At 42.6% G+C, this 24,015-nt stretch overlaps 1 protein-coding gene across 3 annotated transcripts in view; it reads right to left on the bottom strand.

Annotated features, from left to right (window-relative positions):
• The window catches only part of RYR2 (ryanodine receptor 2), a 749,362-nt gene extending 733,016 nt beyond the window's left edge, over nucleotides 1-16,346 (bottom strand). For all 3 annotated transcript variants that reach the window (XM_075064183.1, XM_075064184.1, XM_075064185.1), the window contains exon 1: nucleotides 16,299-16,346. In XM_075064183.1, coding sequence (XP_074920284.1) covers nucleotides 16,299-16,346 — 48 coding nt within the window. The remainder of the gene's footprint in view (nucleotides 1-16,298) is intronic.
• Nucleotides 16,347-24,015: the final 7,669 nt, after the last annotated feature.

Genomic DNA, 24,015 nt, shown 5'->3' with positions numbered 1-24,015 from the left:
AGGGAGGATGAGGCCCTGTTCCAGCAGTTGAGGTGTGAAAACCAAGGGAGGAGAAACTGGTTTTGTAGTTGGCAAGCCATTCACAGTCTTTGTTTAAATCCTGAGCTGATGGTGTCAAATTGCAGATGAACTGAAGCTCAGCAGTTTCTTCTTTTGAGTCGGTCCTGAAGTTTTTTTTGCTGCAGTTGGCACCTTAAGACTGCTATTGTGTGGCAAGGAGGTTGAGTGTGCTTCCTACAGGTTTTTGTATATTGCCATTCCTAATATCTGATTTGTGTCCATTTATCCTTTTCCATAGAGACTTTCCAGTTTGGCCAATGCACAAAGCAGAGGGGCATTGCTGGCATATGATGGGCGTATATTACATCGTGGGACGTGCAGGTGAATGAATCGGTGATGGTGTGGCTGATCTGGTTAGGTCCTGTGATGGTGTCGCTGGTGTAGATATGTGGGCAGATTTGGCATCGAGGTTTGTTGCATGGATTGGTTCCTGAGCTAGAGTTACTATGGTGTGGTGTGCAGTTACTGTTGAGAATATGCTTTCAGTTGGCAGGTGGTCTGTGAGCGAGGACTGGCCTGCCACCCAAGCCCTGTGAAAGTCTGGGATCATTGTCCAGGATGGTTTGTAGATCCCTGATGATTGCATTGGAGGGGTTTTAGCTTGGGGACTGTATGCTTGCTTCTTGCTTGCATATATATACCTGCCCCTGGAAATTTCCACTACATGCATCCGACGAAGTGGGTATTCACCCACGAAAGCTCATGCTCCAAAACATCTGTTAGTCTATAAGGTGCCACAGGATTCTTTGCTGCTTTCATAGATATTGAGAATCATATCAATCCAGTGTTTATCATGTTGGTTACATAGTCTGGTATTATTCTTTATACACCTTTCCAATTTCTTCCATTCTTCTACATTAAACATGCATATCAGGTCTTTGGCCAGCATTATCCCCTGGCAAGCCCACTGTCAACTTCACAGAGAAGTTAATGCCAACTTATGCAGTTTCGCACAGTCAGATCACCCGAAGGAAGGGTTTCACCCAAGCATGGATGCCCTCATTATACACAGAGCCCAGACTTAACAATGAATCCTCTGGAGGGGCTTCAGTTGAGTCAGAGAAAGGGGGTGAACCACCTCTCCCAACTTTGTTCTCCTGCAATAATTCTGATGGTCAATATCTGACCAATTTTGCATCCTTTTCTGACATTAGATGAGTGAAGGATAGGGCCCATGCTTTTGCGCTGCATCCATTAACGTGATGTCTTCTGAAAAGCTGAACTATAATGAAAACAGAAGTGTCTGTAATGACCTGACCACTTACCGCTTTCCGTAGCCTCACAGTGTTTAGAATATGAACACAAAGTTGTGCCACGATACTACAAAAAATATTCTACACATCAGAAACTCACTAATACACATTTCTGGAGTAGTCACCTTTATAATGTCAGCATTTATCAAGAGTTATTACACTGTGGTATCTAAAATATGGCAGTATCTCCATACTTATAACAGGAAGTAACTACAATATTTTAAATGTTACATTGTAGTAGGGTGACCAAGATGTTCCGATAAAATCGAGACTGTCCCGATTTTGAGGAGTTTGTCCCACATCCCGAACAGAGTTTGGTCAGGATGCCATTTGTCCCGATATTTTGTTTCCTGGTCTTTGGCGGCAATTCGGCGGAGAGTCCTTCAGTCGCAGTCTTTGGTGGTATTTCGGCAGCGGGTGCTTCTGTCTTTGGCGGCAAGGTTTATTACCTGTCGCCAAAATACCGCCAAAGACTGTCCATGACTGAAGGGCTCTCTGCCAAATTCCCGGACGGGTGAGTGTAAAAAAAAAAAAACACCCTCCCTGCGGCGGTCCCGATATTTTCCCCTTAACATCTGGTCACCCTACACTGTAGTAACACTGGCTTTAGCAAACACTAATCCACATCACAAAAATGGAAGTCTCTTCCCACTTTTCATTAAATTTTCATTGGATAGTAGATGCTGTGTTGAGATCTAATATTAAGACTTCGTTAGCTTTATAAAAATCGACTACAGTTTATTAAATTAAAAGAAAATCTATAATTGTCAAAATAAATGGATACAGTACATTCTGCACTGCATAATCCTTGTTACTCTTTGCTTATTTCAAGTTTTGTTGCCAAAAATTATGAATTTAAATGCACAGTTAGGCACTAAAAAGTGCCCTGATTTTGAGAGGGGCTGAGCAACCAGCACTGCCATTCAAGTCTCCAATTCACAATTGATGCCTCAGTCTTAGTGTGAACAACAACATTCTGTCATATAGGCATTGCAATCATATGAAAGAACCACATTGTTAAGCTCTCTCACATTAGCAGCATATTTGAAAAATCTATTTACTTTACCCAAGAAGAAAAAATAGCATTATATAATAGTGAAAAATGACAACACCTCACCCACCTTTTCTCTCTAACATAAGGAGAAGCAAGAGGTATCAAAATAAATGAATTATTCTACAATCATCAATTTACTGGCATTCAAGATTATTAATGGTTTTATAAAACAAATATATAAAATTACACTACTACCAAAGCTGCTTTGAATCACTGTTGGCATACACTGTTTTTTTGGGTACTCATCATTTTTTTCTGTTAAGACACACAGACAGTGACTTCTCACAAAAATGTTCTACTTGTGTTTTTGATATCATCACTGTGATATTCCCTACAGGTAGAAAATACTGCAATAACTCTATTTTGTTATGATTGCAATTTTAAGGGCAATTAATTTAAATTACTGTACATATTTCAGTTTGGGCAACTTAAGTTAGGTCGACGTACAGTCACTGCTGTAATTAAACCGTTGTTGCATGTCCACACTAAGCTCCTTGTGTCAGTGGAGTGCGTCCACAGTAGCAGGTCTTGCATCAACACAGAGAACAGTGCACCATGGGGAGCTATCCCACTGTGCACCTCGCCATCACCTGCCACAGGGGATTTTGGGAAGGGTTTGCAATGCCTCATGGGGGCAGTTTCAGCATCCCAGTTGCAGTTTTCTCCATCCCCTCATTCTATGGGCTTCCTATTTTGTACCACTTTTCAACAGCCCTCTGTAACCCACATGCCCACTATCTCTGTCCTTCACTGCTCTCCAGTATTGTGGTGAGCATTATGAACATAACACACCTGATCCTGCAGTATTTTATGAGCTATGAGTCTGATGACGATGCCTTGGTGTCTCTCTTGCTGTGTGCCATGGAAAGAAACAATTCAAGATTGCTGTTAGCATTCACGGAGCAGCTGCACATGGTGGACTGTCAGTTCTGGGCTTGAGAAACAAGAACTGAGTGCTAGGATTGCATCATTATGCAGGTCCGGGCTGCAGAACTTTCAGATGTGCAAAGCCACCTTCCTGGAACTGTATGCAGAGCTCACCCCTACCCTCCAAAATGAGAGCTGCACTGGCAGTGGAGAAGTAAGTAGTGATCGCAGCGTGGAATCTGACAACACCAGACTGCTACCAATCAGTGGCAAATCAGTTTGGAGTTGGGAAATCAACCAGCAGGGTTGCTGTGATGCATGTGTACAGGGACAGAGGACTGTGACTCTGGGCAATGTACATGAAATAGTGGATGGCTTTGCAGCAATGGGGTTCCCTAACTGTGGTGTGGCAATAGATGGCAGCCATATCCCTATTTTGGCCCCAGACCACCTTGTGATGGAGTATATCAACAGGAAGTGCTACTTTTCTATGGCATTGCAAGCGCTGGTGAATCACCACGGTCATTTCACCAATATCTATACAGGCTGGTTAGGGAAGGTGCATGATGCACACATCTTTAGGAACACAGACCTGTACAGAAAGTTGCAAGCAGGGGATTTTTTTCTAGACCAGAGGATTACCACTGGGGATGTGGAAATGCCAATAGTGATCCTGGGAGACACAGCCTACCCTTTGCTCCCATGGCTCATGACTGGCTCACCAGGTGCAGAATGACTGCGGAATGTGTCTTTGGCCACTTAAAGGGTCACTGGTGCTGTCTCCTCAGCAGGTTAGACCTCAGGGATGACAATATCCCCAGCTGCCTGCTGTGTATGTCATAGTATCTGTGAAGCAAAGACGTTTCCCAGGGCTGGCGCGTGAAAATTGAATGCTGATTTTGAGCAGCTAGTTACCAGGGCTATCAGAGGGGAGCTATTCAGATCAGAGAGGCTTTTAACGAGGAACCACAGTAATGAGTGTTGCTGTAATGTGTTGAGCCTGACGGTTTTTTTGCACTGTAGTACAAACCTTGTAATGGTTGTTGTGTGTACACTACTATAACAATGCAAATGAACCTATTGCTACTGTCTGTGAATGTTAGTAGCAGTTACCATGTGCCAGAGAACATGGGGAGGAATAGCTCAGTGGTTTGAGCATTGGCTTGCTAAACCCAGGATTGTGAGCTCAATCCCTGAGAGCCATTTAAACCCAGGATTGTGAGTTCAGTCCCTGAAGGGGCCATTTAGAGATTTGAGAATTGGTCCTGCTTTGAGCAGGGGGTTGGACTAGATGATCTCTTGAGGTCCCTAATAATCTATGATTTTTATTCCACACCCATCCAAACATACCAATGTCATGCTGAGGTACATGTCATACACACAGGGAAAAGTATCTTTAAAAGGGGGACACTGAATTCTCAAGCACATATGCCAATGAGGCTCTCACAGCGGGGTGTCTGTCCTGCTGTCATTGTGCATAACCTCCACAGGGGTGGAGTGCCTGGGGGTACTGCTGCAGTCACAGAGGATACGTGGAATGGGGGAGGGACACTGGGAGGTCCTGAAATGCAGTTCTCTATGGGCTGCAGGAGGCGGCAAGCATGCATGTGTTCAGCCTGAAATTCAGTCAGAGACCACAACATGTCTGCTTGCTCCCTGAGCAATGTTATCATCTGTCCCTGGCCCTGCTTCTTTTCCTCTGTATCCCTCCGCATTTTCTTATTGATTGCTCGCAATCTGACACACCAGAGGATTGCAGCACCTCCTGGAACAAGTCTTCCTTAGCCCTCTTCTTTCTTCTCCTTATTTAGCCAAGCTGCTCTGCCAGTGTGCATGAAGAGACCTTAAGGCTACATCTGCAGCTGCTAAAGCCACAATGGACAGAGGCCTTATTGTCAGTGCACTTACACCACTGGATCCAAACAAGTTACAAGAACAACTTTCTCACTTTCTCTTGGAAGTCATACAGCACAGCGGCAGCCTAGGGTGTGGTGAGTATGGCCCATGGGGCAGGGAGGGGAAGCGATGAATTGGGACAAATCGGAGCTGGGGGAGGGGGTAGCACTGGGTTATCAGTACAAGCGCATAGGGCTATTGTAGTAAATACTGGCACTGGGGATGAGTTAGGACAAGGAGGGGGATTGCCCTGGGTTATTGTACTGAATACTAGTACAGGGGCAGTGGTGATTGTAGCTAGTATCACATGCCTGAGGGTAACCAAGACTGCAAGGGAGCACCTTCTGCATGCAGGTGGCTGCAGATTGGGTCCATATGCTGCTAGCCTGTGTGCTTCAATAGTGCCTGCCGAAGTAATTGCCAAGTGGCGCAGGAAAGTTGTCCTACTGTGGAGGAAGAAACAAGACAGCCTTCCCAAGAAGCCTTCAGCAGAGGATTGCAGATTACCTCCAAGAAAGTTTCCTAGAGATCTCTATGGACGATTCACGGGACATCCTAGTGTGCATAAACAAACTTTCCTGCAGGGCCCCCTTTGCCTCGCTGTACGGGGGAATGAGAAGCAAATAGCAACTGTACCTGTACTGGTTATTTCACTACCTCTTCTACCCTGATGAAAAAAAGCAGTACATGCGCAGACGTGTCCCTGCAGTATTGATGCAAACTGAATACTTACCAGACGTTCCCTCCCCTGCATTAGGATCAGCACAGCTGGACTGCTGGGAGTGGCCAGACTGCTCTGGAGTCAAAAGGAGGTCCTGGCTCCCCACACCATCAGATCTCCCTGTTGCCTGCTCCCATCCTCTTCTGCCTCCACTTCGTCATCCAGCATGTCATCCTCAGTGTTCACTCCAGTGGCTAGGGACTCCAGTCACCCCCGAAGTATCCATGGGGCTCTTGGCAGTGGAGGTGGAGTCGTCACCGATGATGGTGTGCAGCTCCTTTTAGAAGCAGCATGTCTGTGGCTCTGCACTAGAGTGACTATTTGTCTCCCTTGCCTTCTAGTATATCTGCCTCAGCTCCTTGATTTTTTACATGGCACTGCCACATGCTCCTGTAATAGCCCTTCTTCTCCATGCCCGGAGCAATCTGGCCACAGATATCAAAGTTCCTGTGGCAGGAGTGGAGCTGTGATTGCACAGCCTCCTCTCCCCATACACCCAGAAGATCCACTGCCTCTGGTGCACTCCAGGCAGGAGTGTGTTTGATGCATGAAGCCGGCATGGTCAGCTGGGCAGTAGTTATGTTAGTCCTCCATTCTCAGCAAACAGAGAGAGCAATTTCAAAGCTTCCTGGGGCTTTAAAAGGGGAGGAACACATCTGTACCTGGCTACAAGGCAGACAAGTTCATAACAGTGACCAGAGCGGTCACGGTGGGCACTGTGTGACACCTTCTAGAGGCCACATAGGTGGATGCAAGCAACACAGTGTCTACATTGAGACTGCGTCACTAACTACATTGTTCTAAGCACTATGCATCTCATCCAAGTGGTTTTATTAGGTCAGGGTAGCAGGTGAGTTAGAGCAGCGGAAGGAGCATTGTAGTATGTATGCCTCCATAGGTCGACATAAGCTACCTTACATCAACTAACTTTGTAGTGTAGAAAAGCCGTTGCCTTGGTGAGTACTTTTAAAAGATCAGCTATGAGATAATTTCCTTGTACAGCTCCTCACTCCCACCCCAAAAATATAAGAAAATTAATAGTGTCAGTGCCTCTCTTTTCTTTCCACCCTATTCTGTTCCTCAAAAGGTAGACCCCAAGGCCATGTCTACACTACCACTTATGTCAGCAAAACTTATGTCGCTCAGGGGTGTGAAAAAACACACCCCTGAGCATGATAAGTTTTGCCAGCATAAGTGGCCATGTGCACAGCTCTGTGTTGGCAGGAGAGCTTCCCCTGCCAACAGAGCGACCAGCGCTCATTGGGGATGATTTAATTATATTGATGGGAGAGCCCTCTCACATTGGCAAACAGCAGCTACATGAGAAATCTTACAGCGGCACAGCTGCATCAGTACAGGAGGTACAAGGAAACAATTCATGGCTGAACCATTCCAATACTTGTGATTTTTTATTTCCATTCCACTCATTCTGAAAAGGGGAGCTGAAACTTTTTCCTCATGCTTAAAAACAGCATCCTCTGCACAAAAACCACGTCTGGAAAATATCGGCCCAAAAAGTTATTTATTACCTCCAGACAAGATTTAAGGGTCTGATCCTGCTTCCACTGTAGTCAATAGCAAAATTCCCATTGACTTTAATGGTACAGGATCAACCCCTTAACTTGTTCAAAACACAAATAAAATTGCTTTGGTTTTACTTCCACTTTACCAGTGAAAGGGAAATCCATCTCAGGAAACATACACAGCTTAATTTTCCCAGAACTGCTGCACTAAGGGATTCATCAGATAAGCCATAAAAGAAATCTCATCAATCCATATTGGCAGATTTGGGGTCTTTCCATGGTGTGCTTATTGGATTTGCCAGAATTGAGATTATATTTACAGAACAGTAAGTACTGTGAGTACATTTCTAGGCATTCTGCCTGCAAACAAGAGTGTTAGGTTGAAATCCTGGCTCTACTGAAGTCAATGAGAGTTTTGCCATTGACTTCAACTGAACCAGAATTTTACTCTTGGTACATATAATAGAACGTCATTAACACATGCAGACTGTAAGACCCACTGCAAATTAATGTATTTTACAAATTAGTAAGCAAAATAAACATTAAAAGCAGTGACATTATATCACATGGTGTATTTTGTTCATAGTGCAGGATAGTGTAAAAGATTCGTGTCAGTACCTCACATTAGACTAATAAATATACCATGTGTATTTTGTGGAAGTTAATGGATCTTCATAATATGAGACGTCATTACTGAATCTGCTATTAAATATTTGCTGAGTGAAGTGGAGAGAGACGGCTGGTTTTGTGTGCAAATCAGCAAAGTAAGATTTAGAGAGGCACAATTGCACACAGTGCAGGAAGAACACTACCGACTTGTTTCATCACCAGCCACAGCAAGACAAATCTGAACTTCTCTCACATATTTCATTAGGAAGAATTAATTTTAAAGTTTATTGAAAACTGCTCAGTCATTAACACTACTGAAACAATGGACAAAAAACCTAATTTGAGTCACTCCATTTTTATGAGAAATTGTAACAAAGTCCAGTTTTGAGTGATTGCGAAGATACCATTTCTCCCCACACACACACTTACCACTCTGACACACCCCTCACAAAACCAAATCCAAACCCCAAATGACTTAATCAATTCAGGAAATTCAAACAATATTTTAGATGTAATTTGAAAGGGACACCATAAACTTACATTTCCTGTCTGACACAGTTTAACATACTATTGTAACAAGTAACACCTGTAACTGAAAAATTATAAAAAAAAATCTGTATTTTTCAGTTTATTTAACTTGTACATTTGACATCACATTGTGAAGAGTCATTTTCAATGTTTCCCCATATAGTCAGTTTCCCCTATTTGATCCTGATTCATAAAAGCACTTAAGCATATGCTTAAATCTAATCCTTATGCAAAAAAAGCACCTTAAGTACTTTTCTGAATCAGGACCTTTGTGTGTACCTTTCATACAGCAACATGAACGAGAAAACCAACTTTTTAAAAACACGATAGGTAACTAAAACCACAAAATTTGGCAGGAGAACTCAGAAGCAGATGTAACACTGAAACTACATTAAACCCATATTTTGAAACTGACTAATTTACAAGTTAGTAGAGCTCTTTTAAATCCTATAGCTTTAACTCCTGTGAGCAGTCCCACCCAAGCCCTTGATCCAACAATGAACTCTATACATGGCAGATTTTTAAATATATTTTTACATTAAAAGGAACAGAAATCCTCATGCTTCAGGACATTAGTCAACTAACTGATGAGGATTGGAAAGCAACTTTCTTCAACCTCTCTTTAAAGCAGCTGATAAAGGCAACTCTGACCAATAGGGCAGTGGACGAGATGGATCACTGGTATGGTCCAGTAAGAAAATTCCAATGTTCACATCAAGTGTTCAAATACTTGAACCAATTTGTAAAAAAAATCAAGGTATTTTTTGCATACAGTTCACAAACAAAAGAGGGCTAAATTTGTAGGATAAGTTGTTCACTACTGTGATGGGGCAAGGCCAGATGGCTATAGTAAAGTACAGAGAAACAGGTATGTTAGCCCCAGGCTAAACAAATCCCTAGAACCATGGTAACCAAATGGCAGTTGCTCCAGGTTAATCAAGGCACCTGGAGCCAATTAAGACCTTTCTAGAAGGCAGTGGATATAGCTACTTTAATTAGAACACCTGCAGCCAATCAGGGCAGGCTAATCAGGGCACCTGGGTTTAAAAAGGAGCTCACCCCAGTCAGGCAGGGAGGAGCCAGAGGAGAAGGAGTGTGAGTGAGGAGCTGGGAGCAAGAAGGCAAGGAGCTGAGAGTGAGAGAGTGTACTGCTGGAGGATTTAGGAGACAAGCATTATCAGACATCAGGAGGAAGATCCTGTGGTGAGGATAAAGAAGGTGTTTGGAGGAGGCCATGGGGAAGTAGCCCAGGGAGTTGTAGCTGTCATGCAGCTGTTACAGGAGGTACTATAGACAGCTGCAATCCACAGGGCCCTGGGCTGGAACCCGGAGTAGAGGGCGGGCCCGGGTTCCCCCCAAACCTCCCAACTCCTGATCAGACACAGGAGGAGTTGACCCAGACTGTGGGGAAGATCACTGAGGTGAGCAAATCTGCCAAGAAGCGCAGGACCCACCAAGGTAGAGGAGGAACTTTGTCACACTATATATAGTCCATTCAGCTCTATTCTAAATCAGAATTTGAGCTCATATTCAGTGCTGACACTGCAGTGCAGTATCAGGAGGAGGAAGGTGGATACATTGCAATGCTAGCCATGCTATCTCTTTTATGAGATGCTGACCTGTGGTCTTTTGTATCAGTCTCTGGTGAATATCCAGTAGTCACATATTGAGAATCATAAATAGTACCTATTAAAAATTGACAAGAGCATTCTGGTCAATGTACTCTCTCAGTAAAACTGGTTCAAACTCCCAATGCTGTTTTTGAAAGGTTTGCTGAGTGTATATATGTGGCTTTGTTTTTATACATGGTCACTGCAACGACCAGAATCTAACTCATTATCATAAACCACTTGAAGATACCTGATATATAAAAAGCACTATAGAAAAATAATTCAATACTATTGCTTTCCACTCGAGGATACACTTTAGAATAAATTCAGCTTATGTTTATTTTCCTCTTTATTATCTGTAACAATTTACATGAAGACAAGATCTTGAAGATCTCATCAGCTCCTGTTGTTTATCTTCCCTGTATTTCCACAGTGTTAACTGTGAAAGATCTCAATTCAGGACAGCACTTCAGCACATAACTTAAGCATGTGCTTCACTTTAAATCTCATTTAATTGCTGTCCTGGAAAGGAATGGTTTCCTGAATAGAGGCCAATGTGATTTTGAAATACATAGTGCTGTATCCCTCATATATGTTACTGGGCATGGCACTCTTTTAGACTCAAACTTAAATCCCTCCCATATAAAACCTAGTGGTCTCTCACTGTCATGATGTTACAAATTGTTAAATTTTGACAGTAAAGTAATAAACTTTATTCATGCGAATCCTGCATCATGTCATGCTTCCGGTTGAAGTACTTTTTAAACTGTATCTCCGATTTTGCATTCGTGTCTCATGTTTTAAGGACCTATGGCACATTTTGGCACTGGCAGATTGAGAGCTATACTGGAGAACTATAAATTCAGGTGGGAAATTAGAAGGAACAGATTTTTTTAAAAAAGACAAACATACTACTTAATTGCTAATTACCCTTTCAACAAAATGAAGAAAGGCTAAGTAAAGAGTGGAACACCGAGTGGAACACACAGATTCCACTGACCAGCTATACCGAAAGAAGGACAGGAGACACTTGATATGGATTTAATCAGGTCGCAACTTTATTATTAGATGTCTCATACTACTCAGCAGATAAATGTGTACAATGCAGGTAACTCCCTATTTATTCTGTAATTACCCAGGGGACTTCCAACATCTCCCCCTCATTTTTCCATCCCAGTCCTTCCAGAAAATCCATTTCCGGAACCTTACCATCCACCTCCCACTCATAGCTAAAAGGTGGGATATAAGAAAAGGAGGGTTGGCTCATTGTTGTTCCAACCACAGGAGCCGCAACCTCCCCCACCGTTCCACTCCTTTAACCAACACCTCCTTTTTAAGTCCTTTACCAGGCCATTTATCTGGTCACTGGATGCCTTCCCTATGGAATACTTGCACTAGACATCCACCACAAGGAGATGCCAGCAATTACCTTGGCTGCCTCCCCCACAACCCAGTCGGGTTCCCAGACATCTTCCAATAGCCTTTTGTATAGCAGCCCAAAACATGACACCCACACCAAGTTTGATAGGTGAACCCCCGTCCTCACAAATGAACTCAGTTGCCCCTTGCATTATGCAAGGATCGTCGAGGACTCCTACAACTGGGTTGCCAATGCCACATGCTGCAACATCTGCCCCTTCCTTATGGGCCATACAGGTGACCAGCACTCCAGAACCTGAACTTGAAAGAACTTTTTACAACTTTCTTCATAGCTGAGCCATGTGCCCAGAGCCAAGGATCTGCATGCCACCACCAACTTGATATGCTCAAACTCAAGTTCATCGCTAGCTCCTGGTACAAGCCCCCTAACACTGTGTTGAACTGAAAACAAGACAGGGCATCTGCTATGCCATTATCCACCCCGGGCACGTGCTTGGAAGGAAAAGAGATGTTAAGGCTTAAACATTGTGGCACAAATGCCCTCACTAAGTTCATAACCCTGAGATTCTCCAAAGAGATGATTCCGTTACATCTTGAGAAAGGAGAGTTGCTCAAGTTGTTATCTTTTTCTTTTAGGTATCACCGTTATTACAAGCATATTGAGCTTAGCTGCCTTTCAGCCTGGTGAGGGGTTGTAACGCTGCTGGTTTAGTTTCCATGTGTTGTAATTGTGTCCCGTTTCAAACATCTGAAAGAAGAACCTAGCTCAAACTTTAAAAAATCTTACAGAACTTGATATCCCACCAAAGTCATCCTTACTGCATTTGGGGAGGCTCCTTGGAAACATTTAAATTATAACATAATTACCCCATACTTTAGACATATGATTGCTCCCAAACTTAGTTTACATCACAGGTTAAATCAAATTTAGGAGGTGATGCTGTTGGAAAACCTGAAAGCATCTTTATCTAATACAAAGGATACCGTTACCTAGCGCCTTCTTGAAAGTTTAAGATTAGTTTAGTTCCATTGACAGTTGATAGCCCTGTTCCATAGGTCTTTCCTACGATGGTTTTAGAGAGTCTCCAGGAATTAAAGATTAATTTTTAATTAAAGCTTGTCATGTGATGAAAACGTCTAACCAAAACAGGCAACTCTAGTCCAAGTTTGTACCAGGAAGATCAGCCTTTTCACATATGTATTATGGAAGCAGTCTGATTGTTTAGATGAAAAGATTTCCTGTTCTTCTTACCTGGATGTCTGAATTGCTTTTATTTCAGACAAATTATACATCCTGGTAAAGAATTTCATTTTATTTCTAAATGTTATGAGCTACAAACAGTTTATATTCTTGAATGTAAAGACTGACACATGGATGTTTATTTTGTCCTATGCATGCTCCTTTGTTTCTTAACATTAAAAAGGATTAATACAGATGGGGGCTCTCCCCTGACTCCATCAAATCCATGCAGGACACAAGCTCCCCTCAAGTCCCTCCCATTCACATGCATGCATTTGATGAGGGGGAACCAGAAAAGAGGAGCTTGTTTCTGGCAGAAAATTATATAAGATTATTACCAAATGGAATGTTAAACAAAGTTATAAGTCTGAACACTGTCCATGCTGAGGTGTGAAATTCATAGGGCTAAAAAACATTTCCCTGAGGACTAGCCTAATGATACAGAAGCAGCATTCTACTCCATGTCTCAAGGATTCTAAAGCAATTTTAGCATTGCTCTTCCAGAGACTCAAGGCAATAAAAGGTTACATCCTCCTCTCTAAATGGGATGCATCAGACTTGTTGCAAAAGAAATCAAGAATCCACAACAGCAGCAGTTTTGCAGGGAGCCATGCATGCAGCCATCTTGTCCAAAGAAGAAGTAGCAAACAAAGGAAAACAGGGAGATTAGACAAAGTAGGAGAGACTGGAGAGAAAAGGAACACAAAAATATCGCTCAGTATAGGGGACACACACAAACTCAATTTACTAGTTAAATGTAAAAAAAATATTTTTTAAAAAAATCAATGAGAAAAATGTACTTGTAAAGAATAAACCCCAATTTTCTCTCTTTAAATACAAAATGTCTAACATATGATGTTGACATTCCAATGCAAAACTTCATTTATGCTGCAGAACCTTTCCAATGTCATCAAAAATAATGACTGTTAAAAGTGCAGCAGTATTGTATACAGCAGTGTGCAAAGAATGCTAACTGAAGTGTAGTGGGATTTATAGATTATCCACTATGGAATTACCTGAACACAGGAAAAAGCATTTTACCCAGGGTCACAGAATAGGTCCTTCATGGTATGTTTTATCTACCAAGCCATTAATGCAGCCCTCTAGCGCTAGGGGTAACTGATGAAAAATAAAGACACCCAAATTGCATTCATTATCAGGAAATATTCAGTTCGCAAACTAAATATTTTATCAATGCCATGTAGAAAGTATTACACATGAAATATTGAGCCCTGGGAGATTAGTCTAAAATTTCAAACAATTAACTAAGACTACATTAGGGTGAAAGTTGTTTAATCTTTAAAAAACAAGTTAGTTTTCCATCTCTTTTCATACAAATGTTCCCAGCGCAGGTGTACAGAGGAGGGAAAGGGGTAGATTGGGGAATAAAGCAGGTCACCATATAGAAACAATTTTAGATTGGAAATTCAAAACTTCACAAATAAAGGAAATGTCTAATGCTCTTTTTTCCTGCATGTCTAAATTCCTATGTCAAAAAACTCCCACTGCTCCAATTTGCCACCTTCTTCAAGGTCATGTTATAACCAGATCAACATTCTAAGGATTTTTAAAGGATAATCCCAGGATAGGACTATCTCTTTATTGCCAGCAGGACACCCGTTATCAGAAGTGTTCTTTTACATACTGAGCTGCTGCTGTCAGGGTCTGTAGTTTTAACATTACCCTATATGTACACAGTGTGACATTAGCATGCACATTGCTTCAGATTCCCCATTAAGCATTTCAGATAACAACACCTCCATGAGCTAAACTTAACATTTAATCCTGCAGTGAACCTGTAAATGCACAACTCTTCCAAAATATTTGTACCAATTTTAGCACTAGGAAACAACAATCAAACTCTCAGAAATCGTGAAGCCATATCTTCTTTCAGAGAAAGGTGAAAAGCAAACTAAAATCTATTGCCAGGACTGCAGTACATCCCACATAATATTAACAAGAAAAAAAGTTGACAGTTTTGTATTCCCATTTTCAGCACTGCATAACAATTGTACTCTCAGCAAGACTGGATGTTTTGATGGATTCAAAAAATATTTAGAATAGATTATTCTTTTAATTAATCCAGTTTGAAGCAGACAATGTAATAAGAATTATCCAAACCAGCCTCCACAATGCTGAAAAATGATACAAACATACTCTGGCATAAACCGTCTACATGAGTTGTTTCTCCTTTTTTTCCACACACCTTTTTCTCATTACTTGTTACAAAATGTGACTCTACTAAATAAAAAGAAAAATGAAGTTTAAGCTACACCATACAGTTTCAGTGTCTACACACACCCAAAATCTACACTGCTCTCAAAACTACCTACATATTTGCATATAGCAATATTCAAAGATATCTATTTGTAAACTTGCTAAGACTTTGTGTATAAATAGCACTTGGGAGATGATGCAGGAGGTGAATAAAGGCAATGGTTGATGAGAAATAGTCCAAAATGAGCATAATCAGCACTCCTAATACAGAACCAAACTGAGAGGGAAGAAATGCTTGGGCACTTTAAAACCTACTACATTTAAAAAGCAAAAGAAGAAAAAAAATATGTTTATAAAAAGATGTAAGTACTAATACACCTTCAGTGATGATAATGCCTGCAGTTGTTGGGGGGGTGTTTTTGTTTTATTTGGTTTTTCTTTTTGTTTTTGCAATAGGCACTACAGTTGCAGCTTTGAGGCTGAGCACTGCTGCTTGGTTAGTATCTGCAGTGCACAGAACAAGTCGGAGGGTGGAAGGGGAGCGCTGAAAGATACTTAGGGGGAAATGGTGTTGCTGCTGAGCCTGTGATGCTGCCTTGCCTGGTACCACTCATTCTCCAATTGCCCGCTAGCTTGCCCTGCCTCGGGGTCAATCCAGGAGCAACCAAACCCGACCCAAAGCCACCGCGCACATTACTTTTAATTGTCACTGCATTGCTAACGCACAGCTGAGCGCCATGGCTGCTCCCTCGCACGGTTGCATTCCCACGCAGGCACCTGCCAGACCCCCACCCCAGCCCCAACACTTCTCTCCTTCCAACCGCCACGCAACACGGGCCGCGGCTGGCCGGAGCGAGCCCTCGGCTGCCCCACACAGCGACACCGCTGAAGGCTCGGGGAGGCGTTGTGATGTTGTGGCGCGCCGCGTATGCGCGCCTGGGAGAGCAGGCGAGAAATGAGGCTGGAGAGGAAATCCTGGCAAGACTCTCCCAGCCCCCTCCCTCAGCTCCCCCCGGGGAGGGGGCTTCCCCATCACCATAGACGCAAGGCACAAGCTTCCCCCTCCCATCATCAGACGCCTGCAGCGCAGGACACAAGTCCCCCTCGTCGCTCCCAGCCCCGGGCATGCCAGGTTCTTCCCCTCCCTTCCCACGCGCGCAAGGCACCAGCTCCCCCGCACAGGCACGGTTCACGGAGCCCCCTCAAACCGGTGCAAGCCGCACTCTCCCCCTTGGCTGCCCCCCGCGCGGGGAGCCCCACAGCTACCCGGGCCAGGCCAGCTCTGCTGCCCCCCACGCCCCGGCCCCCAGTGAGGAGGAAAAGCAGCGCGCGGTGCTTACAGTTCGCAGGAACTGAATCTCGTCCTCGCCCTCGCCCCCTTCGGCCATGGCTCCCCCTCTAGCCCGGCGGCGGCAGGCGCCCCCCGCGCGGCTGCAGCTGAGGGAGATGTTCACGGGCGGCCCCGCGCCGGACTAGGGGAAGTGGGAGCGCCGCGGAGCCCGCAGCCCCAGCCCGGCTGTGCCGGTCTCGCTGGCTCTCTGCAGCAGTTGACAGCGCTGCCCAATCTCCTCAGTGCCCGTGCCTGGAAGAGGAGCGATGTGATTCACTCGGGGGGGAGGGAGGGCGGAGCTGCTCGGCTCCCCCGCTGCTGCAGGTGATCCGCAGCCGGCTCCCTCTGCAAACCAAACCTGCGGCCCAGCGCCCCTTACTGGCTACTTGAAAGATTGTCTGTGGGGCCGGGTGTGTAGCCACAATCTGTGTCACGCTGCTCGTGTACCACACTCGGCAGCGGGGGTGTGCTACAGACGGTGGGCAGAGGTTTCAAATGGCCGCTAATTGTTGATGTCCCACGTGGGAACCCCTCCCAGGGACCTGATTTGCAGGGTTGCTGAAAACCCACAGCTCCATTGAGGAGCCCGTGAAAAATTGGGCCCTGCCTGTCTCAAGATGCACACCCAAAACTGAAGCACCCGAAATAGTGGCTCCTTTAGCAGTTGGGACCTGTGGATGGATATTTACACAAGTTTTACATATATTTCTGTACATATAATATCTGCACAAAAAATGGAGGGTGTTTTGTGTGTGTATGCTACAGGGGTTGTAAGACTAGTGACCACTGTAGTTGAGAGTTTCCATTCTAACCTCCTGTTTTCAGTTGTTTTGTAACTTTCAGAAATTTTCACCTTTCAGGCTGATAGTTTTTAATCTTCATCTCTGATTAACAATGTTTTTTATAATTATGATAAAAAATTATTTAGCCATTAGAGTAGGAGAATAGCCAAAGAAATACATTTTCCCTATTGTTAAAATATTTAAAAATATATATATATTAACTTTTTCTAAACAGCTCTACCTACAAAATAGTTGTGACAACTTGAAGTTGGTCAAGAACTACCCCTCATTTAATGGAGGTACATTGTGATTCAGATGAGTTTTGAGTTTTTGCAAATCACACTTTATGCACATGCACTGAATTGAAATGATTTTTTAAACACACTTTAGACCAATGATAAGAATATGATTAGATTTCCTTACTACGAATTGTAACCATATTGTAACCGGGTCTTCTGTTTTAACTATATTACAATTGGGGCTCTTAACTAGGGACCCAATCCTCCAAATATACATATAAACAGCCACATTGAACTCAATGGGACTAATGTTTGTAAAGTTCTTCTCATGTGTAAATATTTCCAGGATTGGGGCCATGGCTAAACTGTGGTACATATAGGACCTTCCTTTGTATCTTTTAAGGTGAGCAGCTAATGGGGTAAGTGCTACACTTACTGCACATGTGATAAGAGCACTATAAGAAAAAATGGACATTATATAAACAGTTCACAAAACCATCAAAAGGCTGAAATGTTTTGTATAATTTTCAGCAAAACATCATCAGGAAATATATAAAGTAGCTAATAGCAAAGATTTTTCTGAATAAGTGTGGGCAAAGAGAATTGAAAATACTATTTCATGAACCATTCACCAAGCAGCAATGTACACACACACATATAAATACACTGTATATATGTATAACAAATGTACCCAAAACAACGTATTAAGACTGCACAAGTGCCTATAGCATATCACCAACACAAACGTAAAAAAACCTGTTACGTGCCTAAGTGCTCTGCAGGGACGAGACACACACACACACACACAGTGAGTGATATGGCTTTTAATGAAGGTAAAGAAAACACACCCGCAACGGGGACTCTGCACGTTGCTAACTCAAAGCGGGGAGCGAGTCCAATAGCAGCAAACAAATTCTAATAATATAAATTTATGCAATAGCATGTAAGCAGCTCATAACATAGCATGTGGGAGCTTTCCCCACAACTGGCTATCTCTTATGGCAAAGGGCCAGGCTTTTCCAAACACGCCGGGCTTCCAGGCTAAGCGTTCCAACCGCTACAAACGCATATGCTAGTATACAGCAACCTTTAATAACCTGTCCTTGAGAAGGCGAACAGCCTTAGCTAAACCTTAACAAAATCTTCCGCAGTCCCTTACATTCCTCCCTCGCTTCTCAAGGACAGCACTAAGACATAGTCTCATAATGACTCGGACGACCCTATAGCATGAATAAAATGCCAAGACAACAACACCAGCCACATAAGCGAACTAGACCGCAACATATGCAAAGGCCCACTAAAGCAAAAAGCCAATACACAGGCTCTGAACAAAATTGCGCGGCCCAACCACGAGGGACGTAAGCCAGACCAGAGCCAGGAATCATCTTGTTGTTGGCCTATACCATCTGCAAGGTGGTGTAAATCTTTCAAGTCGTCTCAATCGAGCTGCCAGCATCTGTAACATAAAACAACACATACCAGCAAACTCGACATGTATGGCCATGCCGCAGCAAGAAATAATCACAGCCAAGCGATTCTGCAGCATGCCTTGCGTACTTCACCTAATTCATGAGTAAGCAAATCCAAAACGGTAGAGTCATATTAATAGCTTTAGCAACTGTACAGGCAAGGGGGCAACCGCTGATAATTATTTGCGCAACTAAACCAGGTACGCCCACTAGGGAAAAGAGGAGGGATGTAAAGCAGCTCATACATAGGCAATGTGGGAGCTTTCCCACAACTGGGCTATCTCTTATGGCAAAGGGCCAGGCTTTTCCAAACACGCCGGGCCTCCCAGGCTAAGCAGTTCCAACTAGCTACAAACAACATATGCTAGTATACAGCAACCTTTAATAACCTGTCTTTGAGAAGGCGAACAGCCTTAGCTAAACCGTAACAAAATCTTTCGCAGTCCCTTACAAAACCCAAAACCACTAAAGTCCTCAACCACCATAGTTTTTTCTTCTTCATATTACTTCCCCTCTCCCTCTCTCCCTCTCTCTCTCTCACACACACACACACACCCTCCTTCACCTACACACAAAATTTGCCACCTTTGACTCCAACTGAGTAGAAAGGTTAGAATTGTTTTCAAATTTTTTAGAATGTTGCACTGGCGGTGTGTTGAAGCAGGAGATTAGTGTGTACAGTACTGTGTAAGGTTTTAGTCAATTGTGTTGTGTTGGAAGATTAAGAGGGAATTATTTGCTAAATGGAAATAACTTGTGATAGTGTTAGGAAGTTACTGTAATGTCTGTAGCAGTGCTATTTAGGTGAGGTAATGGACAAAAAACACACATGCAATATCAAACTTTGTCACTAACTGACATTTGTGGGTGTCGGTAAGGCTGCATGTTGTGTATAGAGCTGGAAGGAACACACCCATATATGTGTGTTCCTCCTACAGCTGTCAAGGTGCTTCACTCCTGCTCTCCCTGGTGTGCTTGGTGAGCAGCTCCAGGGGCTCTTCACACTCTGCCATCCCATACCTTCCAGGGGAGCAGTTCCAGGTGCTCTTCATCCCCCTCTCCGAGATATGAAAGGAATCAGCTGCAGGGTCTCTTCAACTCCTCACTTCTGTCGTGTGAGAATAGTGTTGGCTGCTCCTTCTACCCTAGCCTAAAACTTCTGTTAGCTCCTACGGGGAAGAGCAGCAGCCCTCATAGACGCATAGATTTTAAGGCCAGAAAAGACCATCATCAGCATTTGTTCTGCCTTCCTGCACATCGCAAACCACAGAACCTCACCCACCCACTCCCATAATAGGCACATAACCTCTGGCTGACTTACTAAAGTCCTCAAATCTTGATGTAAAAGACTTCAAGTTACAGAGAATCCACCTTTTATTCTGATTGGGTGCCCATCCCCAAGAGGTAGGGAAGAGGGAAAAGGCGCCAGAAAGTTGGGGGGGGGGGGGGCAAAACAGTTTCTGGGCAGAACTAAAGATCTCTGAAGTTTCTCATGTTATCCCCAGACTGGCTCCAGCACTTGTCCCAAAAGCCCATTAGTGGTGATGAAATCAAGAGAGTGACAACACTAGTATTTATAGATGGTGGGTGAAAGTGAAGTGATGTAGCAAAAGCAAAATCCTGGCTGACAGTTGCAAGATTGGGATGAGGCGTTAAGTAGTGTCTGACTTTTAATGTTTATGGGGGTGGCTTTTTTAAAAGTTTGTTTGTTTTTGAATATATGTCTCCAATGTCATTACGAGTTTAATTGCCAAGTTTCCATCAAAACATTTTTTCCATGGAAAATGGCCTGATAACAAAAATAGAATTCTTTTATCTGAAAATGGAGTTTATAAAAAAATAGATTTTAATTGAAAAATCAAAAACCTGAATACCATTTTTTTCTTTTTGGCACCTCAAAACAGTTTTTGTTTCTTTAAAAAAAAAAAAAAAAGAAAAAAATTATCAGTTTTGGATGTTTGTGGGTTCTTCTTTTGGAATTTTGTAAAAAAAGAAAAAAAGATTTTTAAAAGTTCAACAAAAGTGGAGGAGGAGGGAATTCCTTTTAGTAAAACTTTTTCATAGGAAAAGTCATTTCCTGACCAACTCTAGTCTATGTCAATGCTGATAGTTACTCACATGGATAGCTATCAAAATGGAGGTCTTATAATCTGTTTGTCATATATTGCTCTGTTCCTCCTACTAGACCCCCGACACAGCAGTACTCTTCCCCATGTCCTGCTTCAGAGCCCTGATTTTGCCTTCTCATATATGACCCACGTCACCTCCCGACTGGTCCCTTCACAGCCCTATTTTTAGTGTTTCCCCTCCATAATCCATTACAAAACGTGTTTCTCTGTCACCTAACATTCCCAATCACAATCATACCACCCTATTTCCCTTTGCCAAATCATCACAGCAAGTTTTCTAAAGGAAGAAAGTGGCTCAAGAACAGAGTTGCTACCTTTACTCCTGAAGCAATTCAGCTGCAAGACTTCCACTCTCCCTTTCCCTTCTTCCACAACTTGAGTGAGAAAAGGAGCGTCAGTGTGTGAAATGTTTCCTGATGCTGCTACCTTGACACACTGAGGCAGCAGAACTATAGAGAGCCCTTGGTACGCCAATGCTTGAAAGACAGGCCCTTGCCCCCACTGAACAGCTGCTGCGTGGTGTGCTGGACAGCCAAGACCACAGCACCCAAGCAACAGCATCTCTGTTGAGATACCTCAGTATAGAGGCCCATCATACTGTTAGTGTATGTTATTAAATGTGCAGCATGGCTAAGTTAACATTACTGTGAGAACCATAACATTTTCATTTCCTGGATTTTGAGCATATGAACTCATAACCTTAATATTATATTACCATAAGGCTTTTGAGTATGGGCCTAGATATGCATATCTCTCTAAAACAAATGTTCCAGTGCAGGGGAGCTACCACACAGTTTCTGCCTACAGTATTGGTCAAAGGCATTGTGCAGGCCATGTTGACAGCACAGCCTATAAGGAATTCACAAGTTTTTCTTCATTTCCTGTCTTTAGCGGAATAATCTACTATATGCACTAAATAAAATATAAATATTTTCTTTTTCTCCCAGCAAAATGGTAAAATAACTCCAGGTAAAATTATCCAATCTAAATAATCCTGATACAACCAAAAATACATCCAGCTTTACTATTGAAACTAATACAAGCCTGAAAAATGCTTATGTTACAATGGCTATCACAGTACAGAACCCCTGATATTTTTTTTAAGTTCTGTGTGTTTACACCTATATTAATTTCATGGTCTTAGAAGTAAGGAATCAAACAGTACTAGCATGCATGAGACAGTACAAACAGACACAGTCCAGACCTTCTCACGCTGCTCTGTCAACATATCTCAGAGCTGACTGACTGACAACAGTTCTGATAAATCCTGAGCAGAGAAACAGTTAAGTTGAATTGTATAAGACAATGAGGGATTGTTTCTCCACTCACACCATTGCAAATCAGAAGTATCTCCTCTGAAGTCAACGGAGTATAAAATCTGTAAGATCAGACTCTTTTGTCCTGTGGACAAATGGTGACTAGGAAATAGGATGAGAGGACCAAACTCATTTCCAAACAAATTTAAAATAGGATTTTATTTCAGATTAGCAGAGATGATTAGATATCTAGAGCAAAAAAAAAGTAATATGCCTGTTTACCTAGTCAGATTTAATAATGTAGTGCATTTTTGTTTAGTTAGTGTGTTTGTACAGCATCATGAAAATGGAAAGCACTATATAATATTACAGTATCGTTTAAAGATGTAAGGCTCCAGATGTACAACACATACACACACAAGTATATTTACTTTAGTATGTTATTGTTGCAATAAAATAAAAGAGTGAGGTTCTTTTCTCTTTTTTTATGGGGATTCTGATGTTAACTCACACAGAAACAAAGTAGTATAGAATTAAGCTTGAAAAAGCACTCTTAGCCCACTGTAGTATCCCCAATTACAGGAAATATCTCCCAGTATTATGTTGTACAATGTGTAGCAGTGAATTAGAGGGATCCTGCTTCCTTTTGTGACAAATGAAACTGGTGAGTCTGTTGCAAGGTATAATGTGGAGTGTACCTGAGGCAGTGCCTGAAACTCTGCAATTGATGTGGACAGACTGCTGAAATGAGGACAGACACATGAATGGAAATAGGATGAAATTCAATAAGGACAAATGCAAAGTACTCCATTTAGGAAGGAACAATCAATTGCACATATGCAAATGAAAAATGACTGCCTAGCAAACAGTACTGCAAAAAGGGATCTAGGAGTCATAGAGGATCACAAGCTAAATATGAGTTAACAGTGTAACGCTGTTGCAAAAAAAGCAAACATCATTCTGGGATGTACTAGCAGGAGTGTTGTAAGCAAGACATGAGAAGTAATTCTTCTGCTCTACTCCATGCTGACTAGGCCTCAGCTGGAGTATTGTGTCTAGTTCTGGGCACCACATTTCAGGAAAGATGTGGTCAAATGGGAGAAAGTCCAGAGAAGAGCAATAAAATGATTAAAGGTCTAGAAAACATATGAGAGAAGACTGAAAAAATTGAATTTGTTTAGAGTGGGGAAGAGACGACTGAGGGGAGATGTGATAACAGTTTTCAAGTACATAAAAGGTTGTTCCAAGAAAGAAGGAGAAAAATTGTTCTTGTTTACCTCTGAGGATAAGACAAGAAGCAATAGACTTAAATTGCAGCAATGGAAGTTTAGGTTCAATATTAGGAAAAACTTCCCAACTACCAGGGTATTTAAGTACTGGAATAAATTGCCTAGGGAGTTTGTGGAATCTCCATCACTGGAGGTTTTTAAGAGTAGATTTGACAACCAGCTCTTTAGATGATGGTCTAGATAATACTTAGTCCTGCCTTAAGTGGAGGGAACTGGACTAGAAGACCTCTTAAGATCCCTTCCAGTCCTACGAGTCTATGATTTATTCAACTAGCACTAGTATGAGCTGAAGAATGTTCAAAAAACATTTAAAAAGCCACAAATTTAATGTCATTGTTATGCTCTTTTTTTCAGCAAGAGTCCAAAAAGACTGAACATCTTGGAAAAAATAGAAGATGCCCTGGGACTGAAGTTCAAATTAGTCCAACCTGGAAAAACCTGCTGGTTTTCTCATGAGCAATTCTGGGCTTTTTTCTTAAAATTACTCCAACCGTTATTACCGTCTTTGGAAAGTGTCTACCAAAATGGGACAGATCTAAATAGTCAGGCTGGTGGACTACTTT

This window comes from Chelonoidis abingdonii, chromosome 3 (assembly GCF_003597395.2).
Source record: "Chelonoidis abingdonii isolate Lonesome George chromosome 3, CheloAbing_2.0, whole genome shotgun sequence".
Classification (NCBI taxonomy): Eukaryota; Metazoa; Chordata; order Testudines; family Testudinidae; genus Chelonoidis; species Chelonoidis abingdonii.
Note: the sequence above shows the minus strand (reverse complement) of the source record. Positions and strands in the feature narration are given on the sequence as shown.